At 46.2% G+C, this 21557-nt stretch overlaps 1 protein-coding gene across 3 annotated transcripts in view; it reads right to left on the bottom strand.

Annotated features, from left to right (window-relative positions):
- LOC135911057 (sodium-dependent noradrenaline transporter-like) overlaps positions 1–21557 on the bottom strand; it is a 119329-nt gene that overhangs the window by 11194 nt on the left and 86578 nt on the right. For all 3 annotated transcript variants that reach the window (XM_070532352.1, XM_070532353.1, XM_070532354.1), the window contains 3 exons: positions 20440–20542; positions 15334–15434; positions 3026–3181 (listed from right to left, as the gene is read on the bottom strand). In XM_070532352.1, the coding sequence (XP_070388453.1) occupies positions 3026–3181; positions 15334–15434; positions 20440–20542 (360 nt within the window). The remainder of the gene's footprint in view (positions 1–3025; positions 3182–15333; positions 15435–20439; positions 20543–21557) is intronic.

Below are 21557 nucleotides of genomic sequence, written 5' to 3'. Positions count from 1 at the left end.
CGTTGCGCAGCAATTTCACGATTGTGTATATACGCAGCGCTACTGCTATGACCTTTCGTAATTTTCAAAGATCTGTGGAAGATAGCACGGTCTGTTCCATGAGCCAAGAGTTCGTCTACTCGAAGAGGCGGGCATTGCTCTCGCAAGGGAATTGAACTGCACATTGAATTATACATATATATGTGCCAACGTACTACGCAATATTTGGGGTTATGCAGGCCATAATAAATTTATCTGTGACTGTCCATGGTACTTCGCCACAATGTAAAGGCAACATCCAGGGTACAGAATGCAGGCTTGTCCTCGTGGCATCTTTCTGTGCCCCGTGACCTGCATATGCATTGTACCCATGCACAATGTTAAATGAATTATCTAGTCCCGCTGCTGTGGTCGCAAGTTGGGCTGGCTAAAACTAATTGCGCCATGTTCAACGTTAGATTACACAAATAGCTAAGAAAGTCGGCAAAGGGACAATCGCAGCCGTAGATCAGTTGATAGGGCATCGCACACATTCTGTGGAGTTTACGTGTTGGACTCTCAGCGGAGGCGTGTTGCGTTTTCTTCTATTCATTGTACATAAGAGTATTAGGCGTTTCGAGAATTCAGCTGTGGTCCCTCAGCATTCCTGTACTTCAATTCACTAAGTCTTGTACGCCAGGTTATTATATATACAAACATATTGATACATTTAAGGAATATAAGCAACATACATACATACATACATACACACATACATACATACATACATACATACATACATACATACATACATACATACATACATACATACATACATACATACATACATACATACATACATACATACATACAAGTCATTCTATATTATTCAGCCTACACCGAACCATAGCGTCGCCCCACTGTCAACAAATTACAGCGCATGCGCGGTTGAGGGGCACGTACAATTGTAAACAATGGGTGCCTCTTTGTGAGCAACTCGGCTCATTTCTTTGGAACCAAATGTGGTGACTCCAAGGTACCAGAAATACGGGATGATTATTTTTAGGTTCCCCGGAATTTTAAAATATCGCTTCTTCCAGATCACATAATTCTAGTCCTTGAGCTGGATGATTCGGAAAGGCACACATTACTACCGTGACGAATCGAAACACACATTAAACTAATTAGAAATGTAACTAATTAACTTCTTAATTCCTTATTGTACGGAACATATTGCAATTTACGAGTTGCAGCCGATGAGTTTGCAAGGCGTATCCACTTGGAATGAACTTCCAGAGCACCACGACTTCCGAGATACGTGCCATCAAACTTTCTGTTCAAATCCACTGTTCTTCCACCTACTCTTTAAGAAAACGCTCTTTTATGTATTGAAGCACAAAATATGTGAAACGCCCATGCATTTCACCCAACACTTTTTGAAATAACACCTCGAAAATCGGTGAGCTAGGGGCTTTATTATAAGTGCATACGTCTTGCAAACTCACCGGCTGCAATTCAGTAATTTGAATGGTTGCGTAAATAATTAATTAAGAAGGAAATTAGTACATTTTTGCGAATCAGTTGAATATGTGGTTCGATTTCTCGTGCTAGTATTGTCCCCTCATCAAATAATCTAACTGAAGGAGAAGAACTACGTTATCTGCCCCCGTCCATTTTCAAAGATTCTCGGTGACCTAAAAATGATCAACTCGTATACTCAGAGCTGACGTGAGAAGCGTGCAGAAAGAACACGGAACATCTCGCGAATATGTCAAGGACCGGCGAACCATCAATCCAAGAATCACTTGTTTGGTGTATTTTTGGAAATTTTTATCAACAGTCGACTTACTCGCGTTCCACTTGCTTGCTGCCTGCTGTCAATTTTGCTGTTGTGTCTCTTACCTATTACGTTAATCTCTCGCTGGCGTAGAAAATCGGTATCTGATGTGTTTTACTTTGCTGCTGCGCACATGTTTGCTTTCTTTTTATCGCTCTGCTACGATCTTCAAAAGGGTGTCCCCCAGTTCAGTGAGTTAACCTGCGATCGTTTAAGCCAGAGCATGTCAAAATAGACATGAACGCTGCAAGTATGGTATTCGAATACCGCATGTATTTTGATCGGAAGAACTTTAGAAACAATACTTTCAAGGTCAACTTATTTTTGCACTGGGGAGGTTATGCGAAACATTACTCTGGATATTTTAATGAGGAGAACACCTGGGTCCTATTGATTTTTGAATCTAAAGATGTGTCGAGACTAAATTGTCGACACCAATGTTTAGCTATGACGTAACTCTGGGTTCGCCGCATCCGAGGTTTTCCAACGCACCGCGTCCGCCGTGAGCCCGGGCCGGGCTCGAGCCTCCGCGCTTGGCGAAACAGAAACAACCAATCAGAGCACGGCGTAGTTCCGAGTGTCTCGACCGCATGACGGCTTGTCGTGGCCTCATGCGGCAGTCACGGCCTCTACGCTATGCGTGGCAGCGTGGCCTCCCAGATTGCACGGGTCAGCCGTCGCACTCTCAGAGACCATGCAGAGAAGCCACGCGCTAGGTCATGCTACAGTACGGCTTTTTTTTTTTTCAGTTGCAGTATAAAAAAAGAGCTATTTATGCTAGCTTCACGGTTGACGCTTCCACTCGTATATGAAAGGATTAATTTGGCACAGTTGCTTCTATATATGTGCATTATCTTAAACTAGGCTCTGACGTGGTCCAATACCTCGTCGCAGTTCGTCTGGAGCGAAAGCCGCTGATAAACGGACACTAGTGTAACCGCAACGCTAACGCGAAGTTCTTATACACTTTTTGTAGTATAACCACTATAAGAAAAATAAACGTAAAATTAACTTCAAAAAAAATTCATATACTATACGTTTATCGAACTGGTGTTTAGAATATTACACCGTAACATAGATGGTATTGCCTGTACAATATTTGGCTCTGCACAGGTATTTTATTACCTTTTAGAATAGTGGATGGACTGGGCGAAATCATAAAAACTAAACATGATTATTGAGGGAAGCAGCAAAAGAGGCGAGGATGCAAGCATTTTTATGCATACTCACGTAGTGATTTTCGGCCAAAGTGAGAAGGACAAAGGCTCCTATGAGAACCACAACGGTGCCGAAAACACCCATCTCGGTCATAATCGCCCAATCCGGATATAGCGTACTATCGGGGCTCATTTGTATTCTTTCCAGAAGAGACGCCAAGCCTATGACCTGCGAACAGAGTTGAGTGGTATCACAGTTTCCGTGTGCCACTAGTTTACGAAGTGAGCAAAATAGCATTTGAAATTTCGCTGCTCGAGCGAGGCTTGCTGTCTGCAGCGAGGTATTCCCACTCGTTCGTGTGACGAGAGATGCTCAGTAGTTGCGCTAAACCTGAAGCCCATTCATTACTGAATCACCGCACAAGGGTGAGGAGGTTTGGTGTAGCAGTAATAGGGAAGCAAAAAGGCAAATAGAAGTGCGCCCGTGCACTAACAAACAGCACAGCTATATCATCATCATCATCATCATCATCATCATCATCATCATCAGCCTAGTTACGCACACTGCAGGGCAATGGCCTCTCCCATACTTCTCCAACTACCCCGGCCATGTAGTAATTGCGGTCATGTTGTCCCTGCCAACATCTTAATGTCATCCGCCTACCTAACTTTCTGCCGCCCCCTGCTACGCTTCTCTTCCCTTGGAATCCACTCCGTAACCCTTAATGACCATCGGTTATCTTCCCTCCTCATTACATGTCCGTCGCATGCCCATTTCTTTTCCTTGAATTCAACTAAGATGTCATTTACCCGCGTTTGTTCCCTCACCCAATCTGCTCTTTTTTTTATTCCTTAACGTTACACCCGCCATTCTTCTTTCCATCACTCGTTGCGTCGTCCTCAATTTCAGCAGAACCCTTTTCGTAAGCCTCCAGGTTTCTGCCCCGTACGTGAGTACTGGTAACATACAGCTGTTATACACTTTCCACTTGAGGGATAGTGGCAACCTGCTGTTCATGATTTGAGAATGTCTGCCAAACGCACTCCAGCTCATTATTATTGTTCTGGTTGTTTCAGTCTCATGATCCGGATACGTGGTCACTACCTGCCCTAAGTAGATGGATTCCCTTACCCCTTCCAGCGCCTCGCTACCTTTCGTAAACTGCTATTCTCCTCCAAGACTGTTATATGACATATTCTAAATCACAGGCTAACTAATGTAACCTGCCCTTGAATCACATAGAGAACGGCTCACGCACCGACTCAAATCAGTTTTCGCATAAAATCGCATCTACGTTGCTTCATGCTTTAAAGAGTTCTTACTTAACCATATCTTATCAAGAAGTAAAGAGAGCCTGAGTTCAAATTTTTCACTGACTGCGCGCATTTGTTCAGAATATTTCACCAGATGACGTCTGTTTTTAATTTCATTGTTCTGCTTTGAATCCTGTGTTTAATTTTGCGATCCCAGTGAGTCAAAAGACGAGCGCCCTCTCACTATTATCACATTCGGTAATCAAAAGTCACTGTGCGATAGTTCTTTTTCACTACAGACTAGAAAAGATTTAGTTGGCTCTGAGGGCGTTTAAGAGCTTTGGAAAGAAAAACCGGCTGGTATTAAGGATTACCATGTGAAGCAAACAGACAACGAAGTCAGGGAAGGGATGTCAAAAATCATCTCCTTTTTATAACATGTGATACGCAGAAGTAAAAATGAAACGGAAATAATTGCTGATCAAACGACAACTTGCCGCAGGATGCGAAATCGAGCCACATCTTCCGCGTAACTCGTCCGGTGATTTACCGTGAGGCTATCGTGCACGGTAACAGGTTGACCATGAACTTCATGGGGCACACCTCTATATGTACAAGATTAGCCGTGGACTTTTTCGTACGAAGGTTTGGCAGCCGCAGCCATGGCCGTCAACGCGGCTGGCTAATACCAGCATGGCTAATTTTGTTCGCGTAAATAAATACTGAATAACGTTGACGGGAGAATGGTTGGCGCGGTAGCATAATTCTAAAGCGCCTCAGGCGTACTGCTGAAAATACAAGTTTGTCTCTTACTTGCGCGAAGCCCTTATTTCGCCCACTTTACCATTTGCCCAGTTTTCTCGACATCTAAACGCAAAATAAGAGTTCATTCCCGCCACGCCTTCCCCGGCTTTATTGCCGGTTTGCTACCCACAGTTGTAGTGAAAAAGTATTCGAGCCCAACGCAACGCCCTTTCTTCTGTTCGGTGTCGGGGATTTGTAGAAAATGCGAATAACGTGACACAGCATTCAAGCGATAAGAACACGAGAGTATGCATCGCGTATGATGTGGAACAAGACATTAAACGTTCATTACCGTTATACCACGTGTCCCAGGTAACCTGTGTCAAAATTTAAAAATATGCAAGTGCCAATTATCAGACAGGACGAGGGTAGTGTTATTGTTTGATGTTGCTACGAAAAACTCAGGCTATTTTTTTAACTTCACCTAATTACAGGATTAGTTTTTACTAACTAACCAACCTCTCAAATGCTGCCTTCAAAGCAAAAGTGTCACTGCAATGAACAATGCAATAATGAACCATCATGAAGAATTCCTGATCGAGATTTCTGGCGCTCAGTGCGTGCTACAATTGTATTTGCAAGCCTGAAATAAAGCCTGCGAGATGCCAAAAAAAAAACTAACATGTAAATAGCAGCGCGGCAGTGTTTTTTATTCAACGGATTCCACTATTTAGTAGACCACGGATATTTGCCGCCCTAGGAGCGACTTCCTTCCGTCGATACTATTTCCGTGTCAACGATACCTCCAATCAATAGCTCATGCTCACGTAAGGAGGAATCCCGAAGGACTCAAGTCTTGCATTTGCCGGTCCTGCTAAAGGGATTGCCTACTAATACCGTCCGGTTTAAATTTTCACTTATTCTAATTTTTAAAAGAATGCATCATTTAGATATCTGACATCTTACATACCAGTTTAACAATACGCGTGTTACGATATGTAAAAGAAACGAGTAGACTCCATTAAGCTGCTTAAGTGTTTACGGCAAAAGCGACTTTGCACATGTCGTAATGCCACGTTACGGAGGTATTGGGACAAGTACATTGGCAAGATGCGATTTTGTGATCGTTAACAAGTTGTTGGATATCTTGCAACGAGCCTTCGATGGCTATTCATTCCTACCTTGAACGACAAGACTGCTGTGTGACTGTCATGGCTGAAGTGCGCGAATGTTGCTTCAGATGCGAATTGGTAGAGAAGAGAAAAGAAAGATAACGGGATACGCGGTTATGAAGTAGATGAAGAACGGCCTAATGAAGTAGATGACGCCCAACACTCTAGGGTGGAACGAACGAGCGAAGCCACAAAATATCAAGAGAACTACAGTCAATTGGAGACTGACATAATGTCTGAAAAATAAAGTGAGCAAAGAACGATTAAAAATTGGAGGACGCTTAAGCTTCACCTTCAAGAGTGGAACGCGACAGCGTTCCCATCGACCCGCCAAGGGGTGTAAGACAATGCGCTACGGTGCAGGGATCACTTAGGAAGCGCCCCGCATCGGACTTTGCGGCCACCTATCACACGGAGAGCGTCGAGCAACGCAGCGTTCGGCGCGGCAACGAAACGTGCGCCTGAGCAAACGGTACGAACCAAAGAACTCGGTGTCTCGGAGGGGGAAACGATCTACGCCAGCCAAACGTCGTGATCGGCACGGGCAGAGAGATAGATAGATAGTAATCTAAAGAAAGGAACGGCGCTTGATTCTGCAACCCGCGTGGGAGCACGGCGAAGCGTCGTCAGGGGAGAGGGAGTCGGGGCAACGACGCGCCTGGCACCGGTCCGCGCACAGCGCGCCACCTGTCGGGGCAGCGCCGTACATTGAGAGGAGGGGGTCTTCTGTGTTTGCCGCAAGATGGCTCTGCGTGTGCGGTAAGCGCAGAAGAAATGTAGCGGAAACGTACTTCGCTACTCATGTAAATGTGACTTCTGTAAGTTACATGCTCATAATTACCGATATACACCGCAGTATAACTTTCTACAGCACGTTTTTAAGGCAACACCGCGTTCATTAGAGGCGCGTTTGTACCGCTTTCAAGCATCGAACTTGTGGCTGAGTGGTAGCGTCTCCGTCTCATACTCCGGAGACCCTGGTTCGATTCTCCTTTTACATGTATTTAGATAGGAGCACCCGAGCTAAAGCTTCCTCTTAAACGCAGGACAGGCCCAAGACTATACTAAAAGGGGGACAGCAAGCAGTATGGGACGTCCTGGTAAACAACCGACCTGTGAGAATAAGCAAGGTGAGTAAAGGGAAACTGAAACGAGAGTATGTGCCACTGGTGCAATAATTACGCATGCACTCGCTGCCGTGCTCCCTCCGCTGAATGTTGATACCAAACAGCCGCCACAGCGTGGCTGCACTGAAGATGAGGAAGGCGGCCTGTTGTCTAGTGATATAAGGTCGCCATCTTGGTCTCTGTTGGCTTCCGTCTAAATATATTCTAAATAGCTCTGTACACCAGCTACACATAGCATAATTTGGTGGAGGCGGATGATCCCCGTAGCCGCCATGGCCCTTCGCATAGGTCACAACGCCGACAATGATACTTCGGCTCTTGCTTGCGGCACTTCACCTCGCAAGCCTCTATGCGTGATGCCACGACCTACATCTCCATTTCACCCTGTCATGTACTTGGCGTTTTCACCGGAGTCGGCAGTCCTGATGTTGAGGAGTGTTTCCAGTTGTACTAACGTGTCAGCACCAGTTATAGGTGGGATCCAGTTATTACGTTTTTCTACCTCAACTGCACTCCACGGTCGTGGATTCCAGTGTCACGAGGGGGAGGTCGTGAGTGCACATCCCTTCAAAGAGAAGCTCCGTGGCCTTCTTGTCAATTCATTTGGTCACCAACTCAATGCAAAAAAAAGCCCTTGCCGCACGTGTGCAGACGTCAAACGAGTCCTACGTGTCACACATTCTTGACGTCTTGGCCCTTCATAGCAAGGCCCACCTAAACGTGCTGGTGGACGATAAGGTTAGTCGCGTCCTCAAAGGCATTACTCACGACGCGTTCAATCCACTGGTGTTTAGCAATGTCGCCAGGATACATATGATCTTCAAGGAATGCCACCGCCTCGAGCATGCTAAAAGCCGCCGCGTATTCCAACACATCACGCGCCTTCCCAACATAACCACTACGTCATCTTGTGAGGACCTCTTTCACCGGCCCTCGTGACAACCTGCTTCATTCGTCGTGAGGTCGAAGCAGCACAACCAGCATCCACGGCATTCCAGTCATCTGATCCTTCTCCGGTGAAGATCCCCTTGATACAGGCGCGCCAGGAATTGTCAAACGTCGGTCTTCAGTCCATTCGAACCGGGCGCTATGTAGCTCTTTATCCACCCATCTGTCTACTATTGGACAACGCAACCCACTCGAATGGCGCACCCTTGGCCACAAGCCAATGTGTTTTAACTGCCGACGCATCGGGCATATCAGTGCCCACCTGCTGGACTTCGCCGACATGCTAATCTTTAGCAGCCCACCCTCGTCCCTCTAGTTTGCCCTTTGCGATCGCATCATCTATTCCCAACCCATCACCTGGCCCTGCGATACCTTTGACGAGGCCCCACTACACCTGCTCACCTTCTCCATCCCGCCGTTAATCTTGTTCTCCTCCGTCATGACGTGCTCCTCCGATCTATTCTCAGCAACCCCAGTCAGAAAACTAGGCAGTGCAGCTCCTGGAGGTGAAGCTACATTGACGTCATTGGTACACAATCCTCGCTTGACCGTACCCACGAACCAGAATCTTCTGGACGTTCTTGTAGATAATGTTCCTGTGTGCACGTTGATTGTAACCAGGGCATATGTGTCCTTTATGAGTGCTGCTCTTCGCCGTCCACTCACTAAAGCTCTGAACCCTGCTCCACACAGAGCCGTACAAGTCGCTGACGGAGGACTGTCGCTCTTGTTGGCATGTGCTCTAGCCATGTCACGAGGAACGAGGAACGCTATGAGGAACTCCATCGTTTTCTTCCCCGTCATCGAGCATTGTCCTCACGAAATCACTCTTCGTATGGATTTTCTCGCCAGTCTTTCTGCTCTCATCGACTGTTCGGTCGGCTCACTTCATCTTGACTTGCGTCTTCTTGCCGACCCTTGTTCACCCGCCTTAAATAAACTTAGGCTGCATGGATTTGATTTGACTTCCATCTAAATCTGTGGCACACGTCGACTTGTTTTGCACACCAGCTGTACATGACGGCAAAAACATGGTCGCACCAATTGTGGCCGTTATGCTTACACATAGTGTTGCCGTTCCGCACACTCTGCTGACAATTACTGCTAACCACACCTGCATTCACTTCGTCAGTTTCGCGCTAACCGCGCAAGTACTCCCACGAGGGATCTCATTGGCTGACTTTAGCACTCTGCATGATTGTCAGTTGGAGCCCTTCACAGGCGAAGGAACTTGTGGCTCCGCCGGCACGGTGATGTCATCCCACGCCAGAGGTGTTGACATTCAGAAGACGGTTTCCTGTGACCTTACACCTGTTCCAGCTGAAGCGCTCTGCCGCGCTATTTAAGTCTATTGCGATATTTTTTTGTTTTAATTTGACAATCGACCCCTGGGATAAACGTCCCTCGTTACCCATCGCTTAACTACGGGGGATGCGAACCCTATTCACCGACACTAATATCGTGTTGCCACGTCGGTACGAGCAGTTGTCCAACAGGAAGGAAAACAGACGCTTGCGTAGGATATTGTAGAGCCTTCCTGTAGAGTCTGGGCTTCTCCCATGTTCTCTGTCAAAAAGAAGAATGGAACGTGGCGTTTTTGTGTTGGTTATCGCCACCTGAACAAAATCACTAAAAGGGACCTTTACCCTTTGCACGTAATGATGATACTCTAGACTGTCTGTATGGTGCTACCCACATTTCCTCCGTCAATCTGTGGTCCGGCTTCTGGCAGATTGCCGCCGACGACATGGACCAACAGAAAGTTGCATTTGTTACCTCTGACGGTCTTTATCACTTCTAGGTGACGCCTTGCACGCTCTGTAACGAGCCAACTACCTTAGAACTAATGGACTCTCTACTTCAGAGCTTCAAGTGGTCCACCTGTTTGTGATATCTGGATGACGTGATAGTTTTCGCGCCCACATCTGACAACCATCTCGACCGTTTCTGAAGCATTGTTCACGTGTTCCTCCGGGCCGTTCTCCAGTTGAAATGTTTTAAATTTGACTTCGCTTTCCGCCAAATCACCGTCCTTGGACACCTCGTGGATGGAAGAGGCATACGTCTTGACCCGGAGGAAATTCGCGCCGTTAAGAACTTTCCTGTCTTAAAGTCTAAAAAAGACGTTCCCAGTTTCGTAGGGCTGTGCTCCTATTTCTGGCGCTTTGTAAAGGATTTCGCGACCATAGCACTGCCCTTTACTGAGCTATTGAAGAAAGACATCCCGTTTTCTTGGAGTCCCGATTATGTCACATCTTTTTCTTATCTCTCTACTCCGCTTACCACGCCTCCCATCCTGGGCCACGTTGACACATCGGCCTCAACGGAAGTTCGAGCCCGTTCTCACGACGAGGAAGAGTGCTATTGCAACGCTAGCATAAACATGATCAGCTTACAGTCTATGGGAGGCTGCTTCTATCACTCGCCGAGCGCAATTATTCAATCACAAGCGTGATTGCTTAGCTCTTGTGCGGGCAGTTGCGAAATTTCAGCCATACTCGTACTGACGTCCATTCTGTGTCATCACTGATCACCACAATCTCTGCTGGCTATCCTCGCTCAAGACCCCATGGGACGGCTTGGTCGCTCGGCTTTACGACTGGAAGAGTATAACCCCTGACTCGTATATTAGACGGGACGCTTGCACCAGCATGCAGATTGTTTGTCTGGCTACCTCATGGAAGAACCGGCAGATGTGGACACAATCGCTTCTGTTTTCCCTGTATCACAGTTGCTCCGAATCAGCAACGAGCAACGCCTCGATCATTTTTTTACGAGCCGGGGGCGCCTCCGATTGTTTATCGTGAACGAGGGGACATTACACCACCGTAATGTTTAGCCCGGCGACCCTTATCTGTGCTCATGATTCATCACACTTGCGTTCGAATGTCCTCCGCCAAATTCATTAGGGTCCCTTGGCTAGGCACTTGAGAGTTTCGCCCACATACGGCCGTGTACGCCGCCACTGCTTTCGGACGGGTGTCGCCCGCTCCGTGCGACGTTACGTTGCCGCTTGTGAGTCCTGTCAACGCCGGAAGAACACATCCGCGCTTCCAGCTGGATGTCCCCAGCCATGCGACGTCCCACCAAAACCCTTTTTCTGAGTTGGTGTAGACCTTCTCAGGTCGTTTCCCATTTCGGGCTCCTCAAATAAAAGGAACGCCGTCATTACCGATTACGCTTGTGGGGATGCGCGACCCTCGCACCTCCCCTGATGTTTTTCCCGCATAGCGCGTCTCCTGTAATCCCGCTTCGCCGCGTGGCCTGCGTGACGTCCGCGGCGGTCAATGTGGTTGAAGCGCAGTCCGAGAGATGGCGCGAGTGTTCCGCTACTAACGCCGCCGACAGGCGAGGTTACTTGGACACCGGGAGGAAGGCGCTTGCTCTCTTTGGGTTCGGGAAGCAAGCGGGACGGACGTGCCGTGCCGCGCGCCGACCGATACTTCGGCGAGACCGTCTCGCGTGAGCGCCTTCGAACGCGCCACGATACGCGTGACTATACACGTGAACGACCGGGCGTTGGGATCCAGCATGGGGCGATTATATTCGCTCGCTCCGGGTCGCGGTGAGTCGAACTTCTAGATTTGTCGCGCGCCCATCGGCATTTTGTGTGGATAGCAACTCTGATAGCAGGCATTGATCTATGAAAGGTGCAATAAATGCCTTTGTGATTGTTTGCACTACTGTGTTGTCGTTCCTTTGTCCCAAGAGTACGGTGTGAGAATCCCAGATGAGACCCCACATCTGGCGCCCAACGTGGGGCTCTTGGGACATCGGACGATAGTTTTGACAGTTTTGCTTCGTTCGAGACCTTTGTTTGAAACGAAGCGTAGGCCTAGCGTGAATTTTGATCACTAGCGTCAGCGGCGTGCTTTCTTGAGCGAGGTGATGGTGGCTGTAGTGTGTTTGAACATGTCAACATGCTAAGCCTTTTCGCAAGTGTTTTTTTTTAAATGGCATTCGTCGGTACGAGAGCCACGTGGTCTGCATCCTGGGAGAGCGAGGCTGAGCGCCCGCGGAGCAGTGGCAAGCCTGAAGCGAGTGAGTACGGAAGCCTCGGGGGTGGTCCGAATTTCTTATGTAAATAGCTTCTATCTCTTTGACTCTGATGAAGTCGCGGCTCTGGGAGCAGGGTGGCCGCGGGCCACGGGTGCCACTACGGGCTGACTGGTATTGCGGCCTGGGACCGGGCGCTCCGACACCGTCTGGGACGGTGGGCGCCGTCAACTCGGATGCTGTGTGCACCGAGCGGAGTAGGACCACCTCACAGAGCTCACGTCTCCTCGCGGCTGCCTGTTTGCGCTCATTTTGGGTGTTGTTTTTGGATGCCGGTTGTTGTCAGGGTAGCGACGTTTTAGGCCTAAGGCTTTATGAAGCTGCCTGTCGCACGTGGCGAGACACAACCTGGTGGACCGTGGCGTTGAGGTGTTGCAATTTGTTTCCCTCATTCTATTTAGCCTCGCACGAATTGAAATTACTCGTACGACTCAAGGAAGCGAGCTTCGTTCACGTGAACTTAGCGTATGAGTAGCTGCCCGATCTTTTGCTAGTCGAGTTGAACATCGTACCATGTGGGCGATACGCATGCAGAGTTCCTCTCCCTTGCACTACTTTAGTGTTTGCCGAGTGTCTTGAGTTTACGCAGCGTGATTGGAGTCACCCCTGGCTTGCTGTCACCTGCACATCGTCTGCGCTGCTGCTCGGGACTACAATCGAGCCACCCCGGGCGATGTTGATGCTGTGGCCAGTTCGGCGCAGCGAATTCGGCGGCCTCCTGTACCCAGCTCACAACCCTCGGCGGCGGACAAAGGAGCCGGCGGTCACCGACAGCTACGGCGGCTCTTGCCAGCAGGGCGCGTCGGCGCGAGCGACGCTTGCTCGTACCGACTACTGCGTCGTCGTCTCCGGAGCCCTGGCCTGGGATCGTGCCGTCGAGGCTGCAAAGCCGCTGCTGTGACCGGCGGACGCCAGCGGTGTACCCAAGGACAATGCCGGCTCGCATGCTAGGGACAGCGTGTGGACATTTCTTCGGCACGACCACTGTTGCAATACCTTGTTCGCGAAGCACGGGTTAATGTTAGACCGTGTCACATGTTTCGCCGGAATAAGAGGTGATTTAAGGTTGGGGGGATGTGGGTATGCGCGACCCTCGCGCCTCCCCTGATGTTTTTCCCGCATAGCGCGTCTTCTCTAATCCTGCTTCGCCGCGTGGCCTGCGTGACGTCCGCGGCGGTCATTGTGGTTGAAGCGCAGTCCGAGAGATGGCGGGAGTGTTGCGCTACTAACGCCGCCGACAGGCGAGGTTTCTTGGGCGCCGGGAGGAAGGCGCTTGCTCTCTTTGGGTTCGGGAAGCAAGCGAGATGGACGTGCCGTGCCGCGCGCCGACCGATGCTTCGGCGAGACCGTCTCGCGTGGCCGCCTTCGAACGCGCCGCGATTCACGTGACTATACACGAGAACGACCGGGCGTTGGGATCCAGCATGGGGCGATTATATTCGCTCGCTTCCGGTCGCGCTGAGTCGAACTTCTAGATTTGTCGCGCGCCCATCGGCATTTTGTGTGGATAGCAACTCTGATAGCAGGCATTGATCTATGAAAGGTGCAATAAATGCCTTTGTGATTGTTTGCATTACTGTGTTGTCGTTCCTTTGTCCCAGGAGTACGGTGTGAGAATCCCACATCAGACCCCACGCGCTACGCGGTACGCTATCACAAGAGCCTTCCCGAAAACTTGCGCTACTGAGGTCGCTGACTTTCATCTCTACCACATCATTTTAGTGCACGGTGCTCCACGCCAATGCGCGACTCCGCGACTAAGTGACCACGGCCGTAGCTTCCTCTCAGCACTCGTCGAATACAACCTCTGCTCCTGCTCGACAAAGCACAAATTCAGCACGTCGTACCAACAGCACACGAACGGCCTCATGGAGCACCTCAACCGGACAATCACCGGCAAGCTACAGAAGTACGTTGAGGCCGACGACCACGAGTGGGATCTTCATTTATCATATGTAACGTTCGTGTATATTTCATAGCTTCATGACACCACCGGCTATTCCCCAACGTCCGGGAACCCGCTTTGCCCTTGGACACCCTGCTGTCCTCGCCCGCGCGTTCTGCTACTGAATACGCCCGCGGCGCGATCGCACACGCTGACCACGTCCAGCAACTTGCCCGCTCCCGTTTACAGGCCTCACAGGAGCATCAGAGACGCGTCTATGATTGCCACCATCGCGACCTGCACTTTTCTCCGGGTTCGCTGGTGCTTCCCTGGTTACCCATCCGCCGCGTGGCCCTTGCCGACAATCTTCTGTCGCGTTGCACTGGGCCATACCATGTGGTGCGACAAGTCACCGATGTCACATATGAAATCATCACCGCCGGCACCTCATCGTCATCAGCAGCGAGATTAAAGACATATCACACCTTTCCCCACGAATATGTAGCTTAAGCATTGGTTTGGTACCTATACTGCCGGGGGTGATGATACGGATCAGCCGACACAGCGTGGCTGCAAAGAAGAGGAGGAAGACCACGTGTTCCCGTTTGATATATGATCGCCATGTATATGGCGATCCGTTGGTTTGCGTATAAATATATTGTAGATAGGCTTGTGCATCAGTTACACGTACCAGCGTGATGACATTAGCGATTTGTTATGTTGCGCCGGGCACAGCGGAAACAAATCAGCTGGAAGCTCAAGGAGCAGGAGCTGTCAATGACATACGTAACAATATGTGGCAGTAGGCGTGATGCAGAATGTTTATGTTCAGCAACATAAATATGTGCCTCTCTGTGCTCATATTCCTCACTCATAGATAGGCCTCACTGGCAGGAGCCCGAACTGCTTCTAGTCTTCGTAGACATCTTCCATACACTTCGGCTCTCTGTCGCACCACGCACTCGCGAAGTTTACAGATTGCAATGGAAATAAAACTGCAACGTATGAAATACTGCCGAAACATAAGAAATTATGATAAATGAAGAGATAGTGCGATTGTATGAGCAATATGCAGCTGTACTTTGCATTGTGTAGTCCTGTTATGCGCTAAATACTTCCAGAGGCCTGGAGCCGATATATGTAGCGACCAACAATTCGTTAGTTTGCCCGCCAAACCCAACAAAACGACACTCACCAGCAGAAATATGGGACATACGAAGCGCCAGCAAAAGAGAAGTAAACTGGGTGGATCTTCATTGAACATAAAGTAAATGTCGTTGACCAGGCGGTTGCTGCCTGCAAGGATGACAACAATGGAAAGATACGAGACAAATTCAGCCGACATGAAAGGAATGTATTCATCAAGAAATGGACGATTCAAGCCCTGTAGTTGCCATTACGCAAGGCGCTCGAATGACAGAGATTATACTTGTCTCCTCTTGTGGCGTTTTTTTGAAACGCACTTGCGCAAATTTGCTTTAATGAGATAATCACTGAAAATGTAACAAATGGTGAAATACCTCCTATTACATACGGGCGATGACATTACAATATTATAAATCACCATATTTATTTGATTCTAAATAATTCCTGCCTGAGTCAGGAAAAAGAACTGCTATTATTTGTTTGACCTACTTGAGTACTAGCGACATACCACCCTACGCAAGCAATAGACTCCACTATAACAATAGAATAGTACAGTTAAAAAAACACAATGTAAAAGAAATTACAGAGCATCGGAAATACAAATATTGTCCGTGTCTTGATGAATTCATACGGAGCAAAAGAATAAAGAAATACGTTTTGCATTTATCTAAAGTATTATTCCTTCTAGGGGTCTTCAAATTTCATAGTTTAACATAGAAAGCTTAACATTCCTTCCTTTTCTTCTGCTGGAATTTCTGTCATAGGGTTATTGTGCACTGGCTATGCAAATAAATATGTTTTTAGAGCATGCAGTTCTTTTTATGTCCCGAGAGAAATTAACGGATGGATGACATACCATGACATTCGCAAAAAAGACAAAGCGCCCCCTCCCCGAAAAAAAAAGAATTCTGGAACAACGCAAGAACAAATTGCAAGAAAGAAACGATATACTGGGAGAACTACACAGTGAAATAGCAACAGGCAGGCGCATAGAGGATAATGTACTTGCACTACCGCATTGCACAGAAATCAAGTGAACTAAAATTTGATGAGCATTTATGAGGGATGAAGTAAATAACATCTACGAAGGAGACGACCCACTGTGGCACATCAGACGTTATTAGTGAGAATTTTGCAAGGAAGAAATCGTAGTCGACTCTACCAAATCCAGTGACCGAGAAGGCGTAGAACTCGAAATTTGACGTAGAAACGTCTAACTAGAAAATAGTTCAAAGAGATGCCTCTAAAAACATAGCTGCAGAACTAAAAGAAATCACAATACCGCTGATGAAATAGCTGTGCCGAAAGAGCAAAGCACAGCTGACTAGAGCAATACAACAGGTTATTAAAATAAATTCAATTGGGTGGCGTGAATGCAGTATCAATCTCATCTACTCGTATAAGGCCAAAGGCGATATGGATAAGACGAGCGCGTAGAGGCCAGGTACAGCAAAATCAGTGACACACAGAATGACTAAGCGAGCCGTAAAATTAGAGCTGTTGAAGTGGGTGGAGAAAAACGATATACTGGGAGAACTACAAAGTGAAATAGCAACAGGCAGACGCATAGAGGATAATGTACTTGCACTACCGCATTGTACAGAAATTTCAATACCCGAGAATACACCTTTTCCTTCAGCACTCCTGAACATTTGGGACCTTACAACGTCGTAGACGGAAATTGCTATAGGAATTTCACAAGCACGGGGTCATAGACGAGTTCGTGGAGCACATGAGAGAATATATAAGGACAACTGAGTATAAATTGTATGCAAAGGCCGGAAATGCAATGGAGTTGCAGAAATTTATCAAGTACAGAAGTAAGGATGTTCTCTGTCTATTATTGTTGACACTTTATGCAATGGAGACAGAAAGGCGACTGGAAAGCCGTGAATTGGGTTCTGTTCTATCTTAGATCAGCAATAGTGAAAACTTGCAACAGTACTTCGCTGGGCTGATGCACATAGACCAGATAGTGCTACCAGCCGGCCATATAAGAAATTTACAGGGACTTGCAAATATAAGTGACAATGGAGCGTTGAACATACGCATTAAGCTTAGCACAGAGAAATCGATAATTATTATCTTGAACACATAAACGAGTAAGATGTGGTATTCATTGGACAGGATGCGATCTTCATTGTCAAGCAATAGAAATGCCATTGTGCATACATAAACGAAGGAAAAACGTAATCAGGCGTCCACAAAAATAATCTAAAAATGGAAGGTTAGCGGGATGCAGCAATAAGGGAACATATAGAACTTTGGGGTTACAATAAATACGTGGTGGTGTAATAAATTTGGAAAAGTGTAATGGTGTGAGCGCTAGACTTCACAAATGCAATTACGTGCTTTAAGTCTGAAATCTTATCGGGGTTCGAGATTAACCAGTCATCGGTAGGCCCACTGGCTTTGGGGGCCCAAGTTATAAACACGAACGAGGCAATACGAACAAGAGCTGGGCGTCGTTTAATGCCACAGAAGCGTAATATGTAGTACCTCCTTGTGGGGTCTTTAAAGAAAGAAAGAAGGAAGGAAGGAAAGCAGAGAGGAAGATTAGTTTTGAAGAAAAACAAAGCCCCATATATAAAACAAAACGGCAGTCTAAAATGCAGAAGTTGTTGGAATGGAAAAATAGGTCAAGAAAGTTGGCAATCAAGTACCGAGCAATTGAAAATGCAAATAGAGAAGCAAGAGTTTTTAAAAAAAGTAAAAAAAAACCGCGACAGTAAATTGGTTGTAACGCACACGAAGAAAGAAGATCATGGAGATCTAGAGAAATTGCAAGACGGAAATTTGTATTCTGTTTGAAAATTTGTATGATAACATTCCGGAGCAAGTATAAGCCACAGTCTGAGTCATATGCGTGCTGCAAAAAAGAAAGCCCAGAAACAACTTGGCACATCGTAATGCAATGTCAAGATATTCATCCAGCGAGAGCCTAGCTAATACCGACCTTTCAGAAGCATTGAGATTCAAACAAGGGGAAAGGAACAACTGGCCAGTGGTCGAAATAAGTTAAGAAACATCTGCCATATTCGTGGGGAAAAGTTGGGAAGGGAATGATAGGACTAGAGTCATCGCAAGCGTAGGTAATCGTACAATGAAGCGGCAGATGCTTTTTAATATGACAGATAATATCGAGATCAGATAGGCAAGATGCAAGTTGGCAATAGATGTATTGAAACTTCATCAAATCATGCAGGCTAGGTGACTATTTTCTCCCTCCCTGCTTTGAAGAGGATAATAATAGACCTAAGCGTGATCACAAAACTGGTTTCTTTAAGAGCGCTTGCAATTATAAATAACAGGGATATTTCAGTGAGCTCGGTTACATAGCAAACGTTAATAGAAGTGCTCTCATGGTGGGCTGGGCAAAACGCTTCTACATATCTACATCTATTTGCTCAATATATGTAACACATTATTGAAAAAGAATTGCGCACTGCTCAACGCTTTACCAACTCCCACAGCAAACTATTATTTTGAGGATATATGCAGAAGTGCTGGGCAGACGTGATATGTATCTACAACGGAAGGCCATTTTCCTTAATTTTTCTTGCAAAATATGGCAATACAGAATCACATCACTGTTAGTGATGGTCGGTGTACGTAATTACGTACAACTGCATGAACGTACGTACAAACGCGTACGTACACGTTTTGTACGTGCGGCGAGTGGAAAAAATTATCTTTGTAGGATATGATATTAGAAGTGTTATTATCATGGTAATGGGCACTGAGAAGCATGGGAGTACAATAAAGCAAGACAGAGATGGGAAATTAGGGAATTCATTGAAGAGTTTTGACCTATAGGAGTATACTAGTAGTTCAATGTGACAAAAGTAAGTATTGTAAAACGAAGGTACAGTGCATGATACCGTACAATTGTTACGAGAGAAATGCAAGGAAGCAATACAAAACTATGCAGAAGCGCGTGCTGCAGGGTATGGAATGAATATTTTCAACAATTTTCTGACATTCCCAATATTTCATACTGGGAATGTTCAGGTGCCCGGGTATTATATTTGAGCCAGATGTCTTATTGTCAAACAGAATGCCCAATGTATCTTTGAAAAAATACTGGTTACTCTTGTTGCACAGGGGGTTCTCGCAGACAAGGCTCTTTTGAAGGCATTGTCGAGCCTACAAATTAATTTAAGATAATTCAAGGGTCTCCAGTACACCAGCAGAACCCCCGCATTAAACGTTGCCGCATAGCTGCGCATCCTTCATTTGTGTTTTTTTTCGTTTTGTGCCTCAATCCCCATCAATAAATAAATAAATTTACTGACGTTAGTCTTATTGGTTAACCATAACTAAATGATGGCTTCTTTCCTTGCAGTCGAATAGCTTCCAATACATTTATGCTCACATGACGATGCACTTAGGTGCAATTAAAAATTACATACACATAAAAAATGCTTGCATCTATACGTGAAACTGCAATTGCAGAAAACATTTGCGATGCTGTCTACAATAACAATAGTTTTTTGGAAAGCTTAGCATATGTTGGGATGGGCGAAACACGTAAAGCGATTACGATAAAGGTGTACTTACAGGATATTTACAAGTTAGACACAATAGTTCATAGATAACTTAAGCTAGAGACAATAGTTCATAAATAACTTCTTTGTCGACACTAAGCTGCGTCTTCAGCGCGTAAAAATATGATGTTTTATTTAATTTAAGAGATAGGTTGCGCACTTTCGCCCAACTAGAGCTATTTTGTGCCTACTTTTTAATGAATGAATGAATGAATGAATGAATTAATTAATGAATGAATGCTTTATTCGTCCCAGCAAATTAGGGAACGTACGTAAGATAAAGATGCTACAAAAATAAAGTTTCATGACATCTGGGCCACACGGCTTCTACCACCATCTTACGCACTACGTCAATACTACAAAACCTACCACCATCAAAACTAACGGCAAATTTCGTTTAGTAATATCTATCTTTATTTATGGAGGCTGTTCTTGAGTGCTGGTCCAGGTAAATTGTAGGAGCGATTTCGGCAACATCGCAAGATTTTCTGTATTGAAGCTACTTGCTATGAAATCTCTTTCCTGCCAGAGTTGTAATTTTTTTCCCTAGGTTACAGGAGCGCCTCGATATTTCCTGCACCAGAAGCATGCTGCCGTGCCATACTTACCGTAGGCGTACATGACGATGATGAGTTCTGCGACACCAATCCACGGAAGCAGGTCGCCGTAAATGATTGCTGTTACGAATTGGCGAATTTCTATTCCAATGCCCTGTAGACAGGCGAAGAGAATAGTCAGATAATATACGAAGCGCAATGTGCACAATCCTACGTTTTAATACTGCGCATCGAAGTGAAAAGCGCCAATAAATTAAACCGAAGCTTTCATTGAGCGACCTCCCATGCTTTTCCGACTGCGGCTACTGTCTTGTCAAATGTATTCGTTGATACGTATGCGAAGGTTTCATTAAGATACCCAGGAAGTGATTTATATAAAACTTGCATGCTGAACACGCATGCATAGCTCTGTTCTGTGTAGCCAAAAATTATTTCCTATATAAACCTGCACATATAATGTGGGCTCTCAGTTATGTCTAAAGCATACCAATATGTTATTGGAATAGTGAATTATATTTACCAGGTATGTTCATTTATATTTTTCTGTTAGATTTAGTCGCTCAGGATGTGCCACAAGAGTCTTCGCCGATTCTCCAGAATGGGCATATCTCATTCTGTCCGATTACCGAGAAAACATGAACAGATCATGTCAGTTTACACTAGTCTCTACAGGTACTATAAGCGGATTATAGATGCTAGAAGCGGATTACAGAATAATGCAGGAGAACGCTTATTACGTTTTACCAATCATTTGATTCACTTTACATTCTTTGATTTACCAATTTGGTACATGCCACTGGGGGTGTATCTGTTCTTGCACAATCCTACAGAATTGGCGTGTCAAGACAAGACAAGACAAGACGCACAGAATGCCTAAATATTCCTTGATGCCTGTCGTACTTGCCATCACTAAATGGTACGCACCGTGGTTTGTTGCAAAGCATTTCATCAACCCTTTTACCTAACCTTCCATTTGCATACATTTGAACATGTGCGTTGGATCCACAAGCATTTCTTTTTATTTAGAACGTTACACAAGCGTCATGCAAAAATGGGATTGTAACTGCGCTTCAAGTTCGAAGAGTATTTGCAAAGTATATTAGGAAAAGGAGTTCGAACGTAGACGATTGGGAATTTGCTCTCAGTGTTAGTATGTGGTCAAGATAGGG

The sequence above is a fragment of the Dermacentor albipictus genome, chromosome 1 (genome assembly GCF_038994185.2).
Source record: "Dermacentor albipictus isolate Rhodes 1998 colony chromosome 1, USDA_Dalb.pri_finalv2, whole genome shotgun sequence".
In the NCBI taxonomy this organism is placed as follows: Eukaryota; Metazoa; Arthropoda; class Arachnida; order Ixodida; family Ixodidae; genus Dermacentor; species Dermacentor albipictus.
The sequence above is the reverse complement of the archived record's forward strand: the minus strand, read 5'-3'. Positions and strand labels throughout refer to the sequence as shown.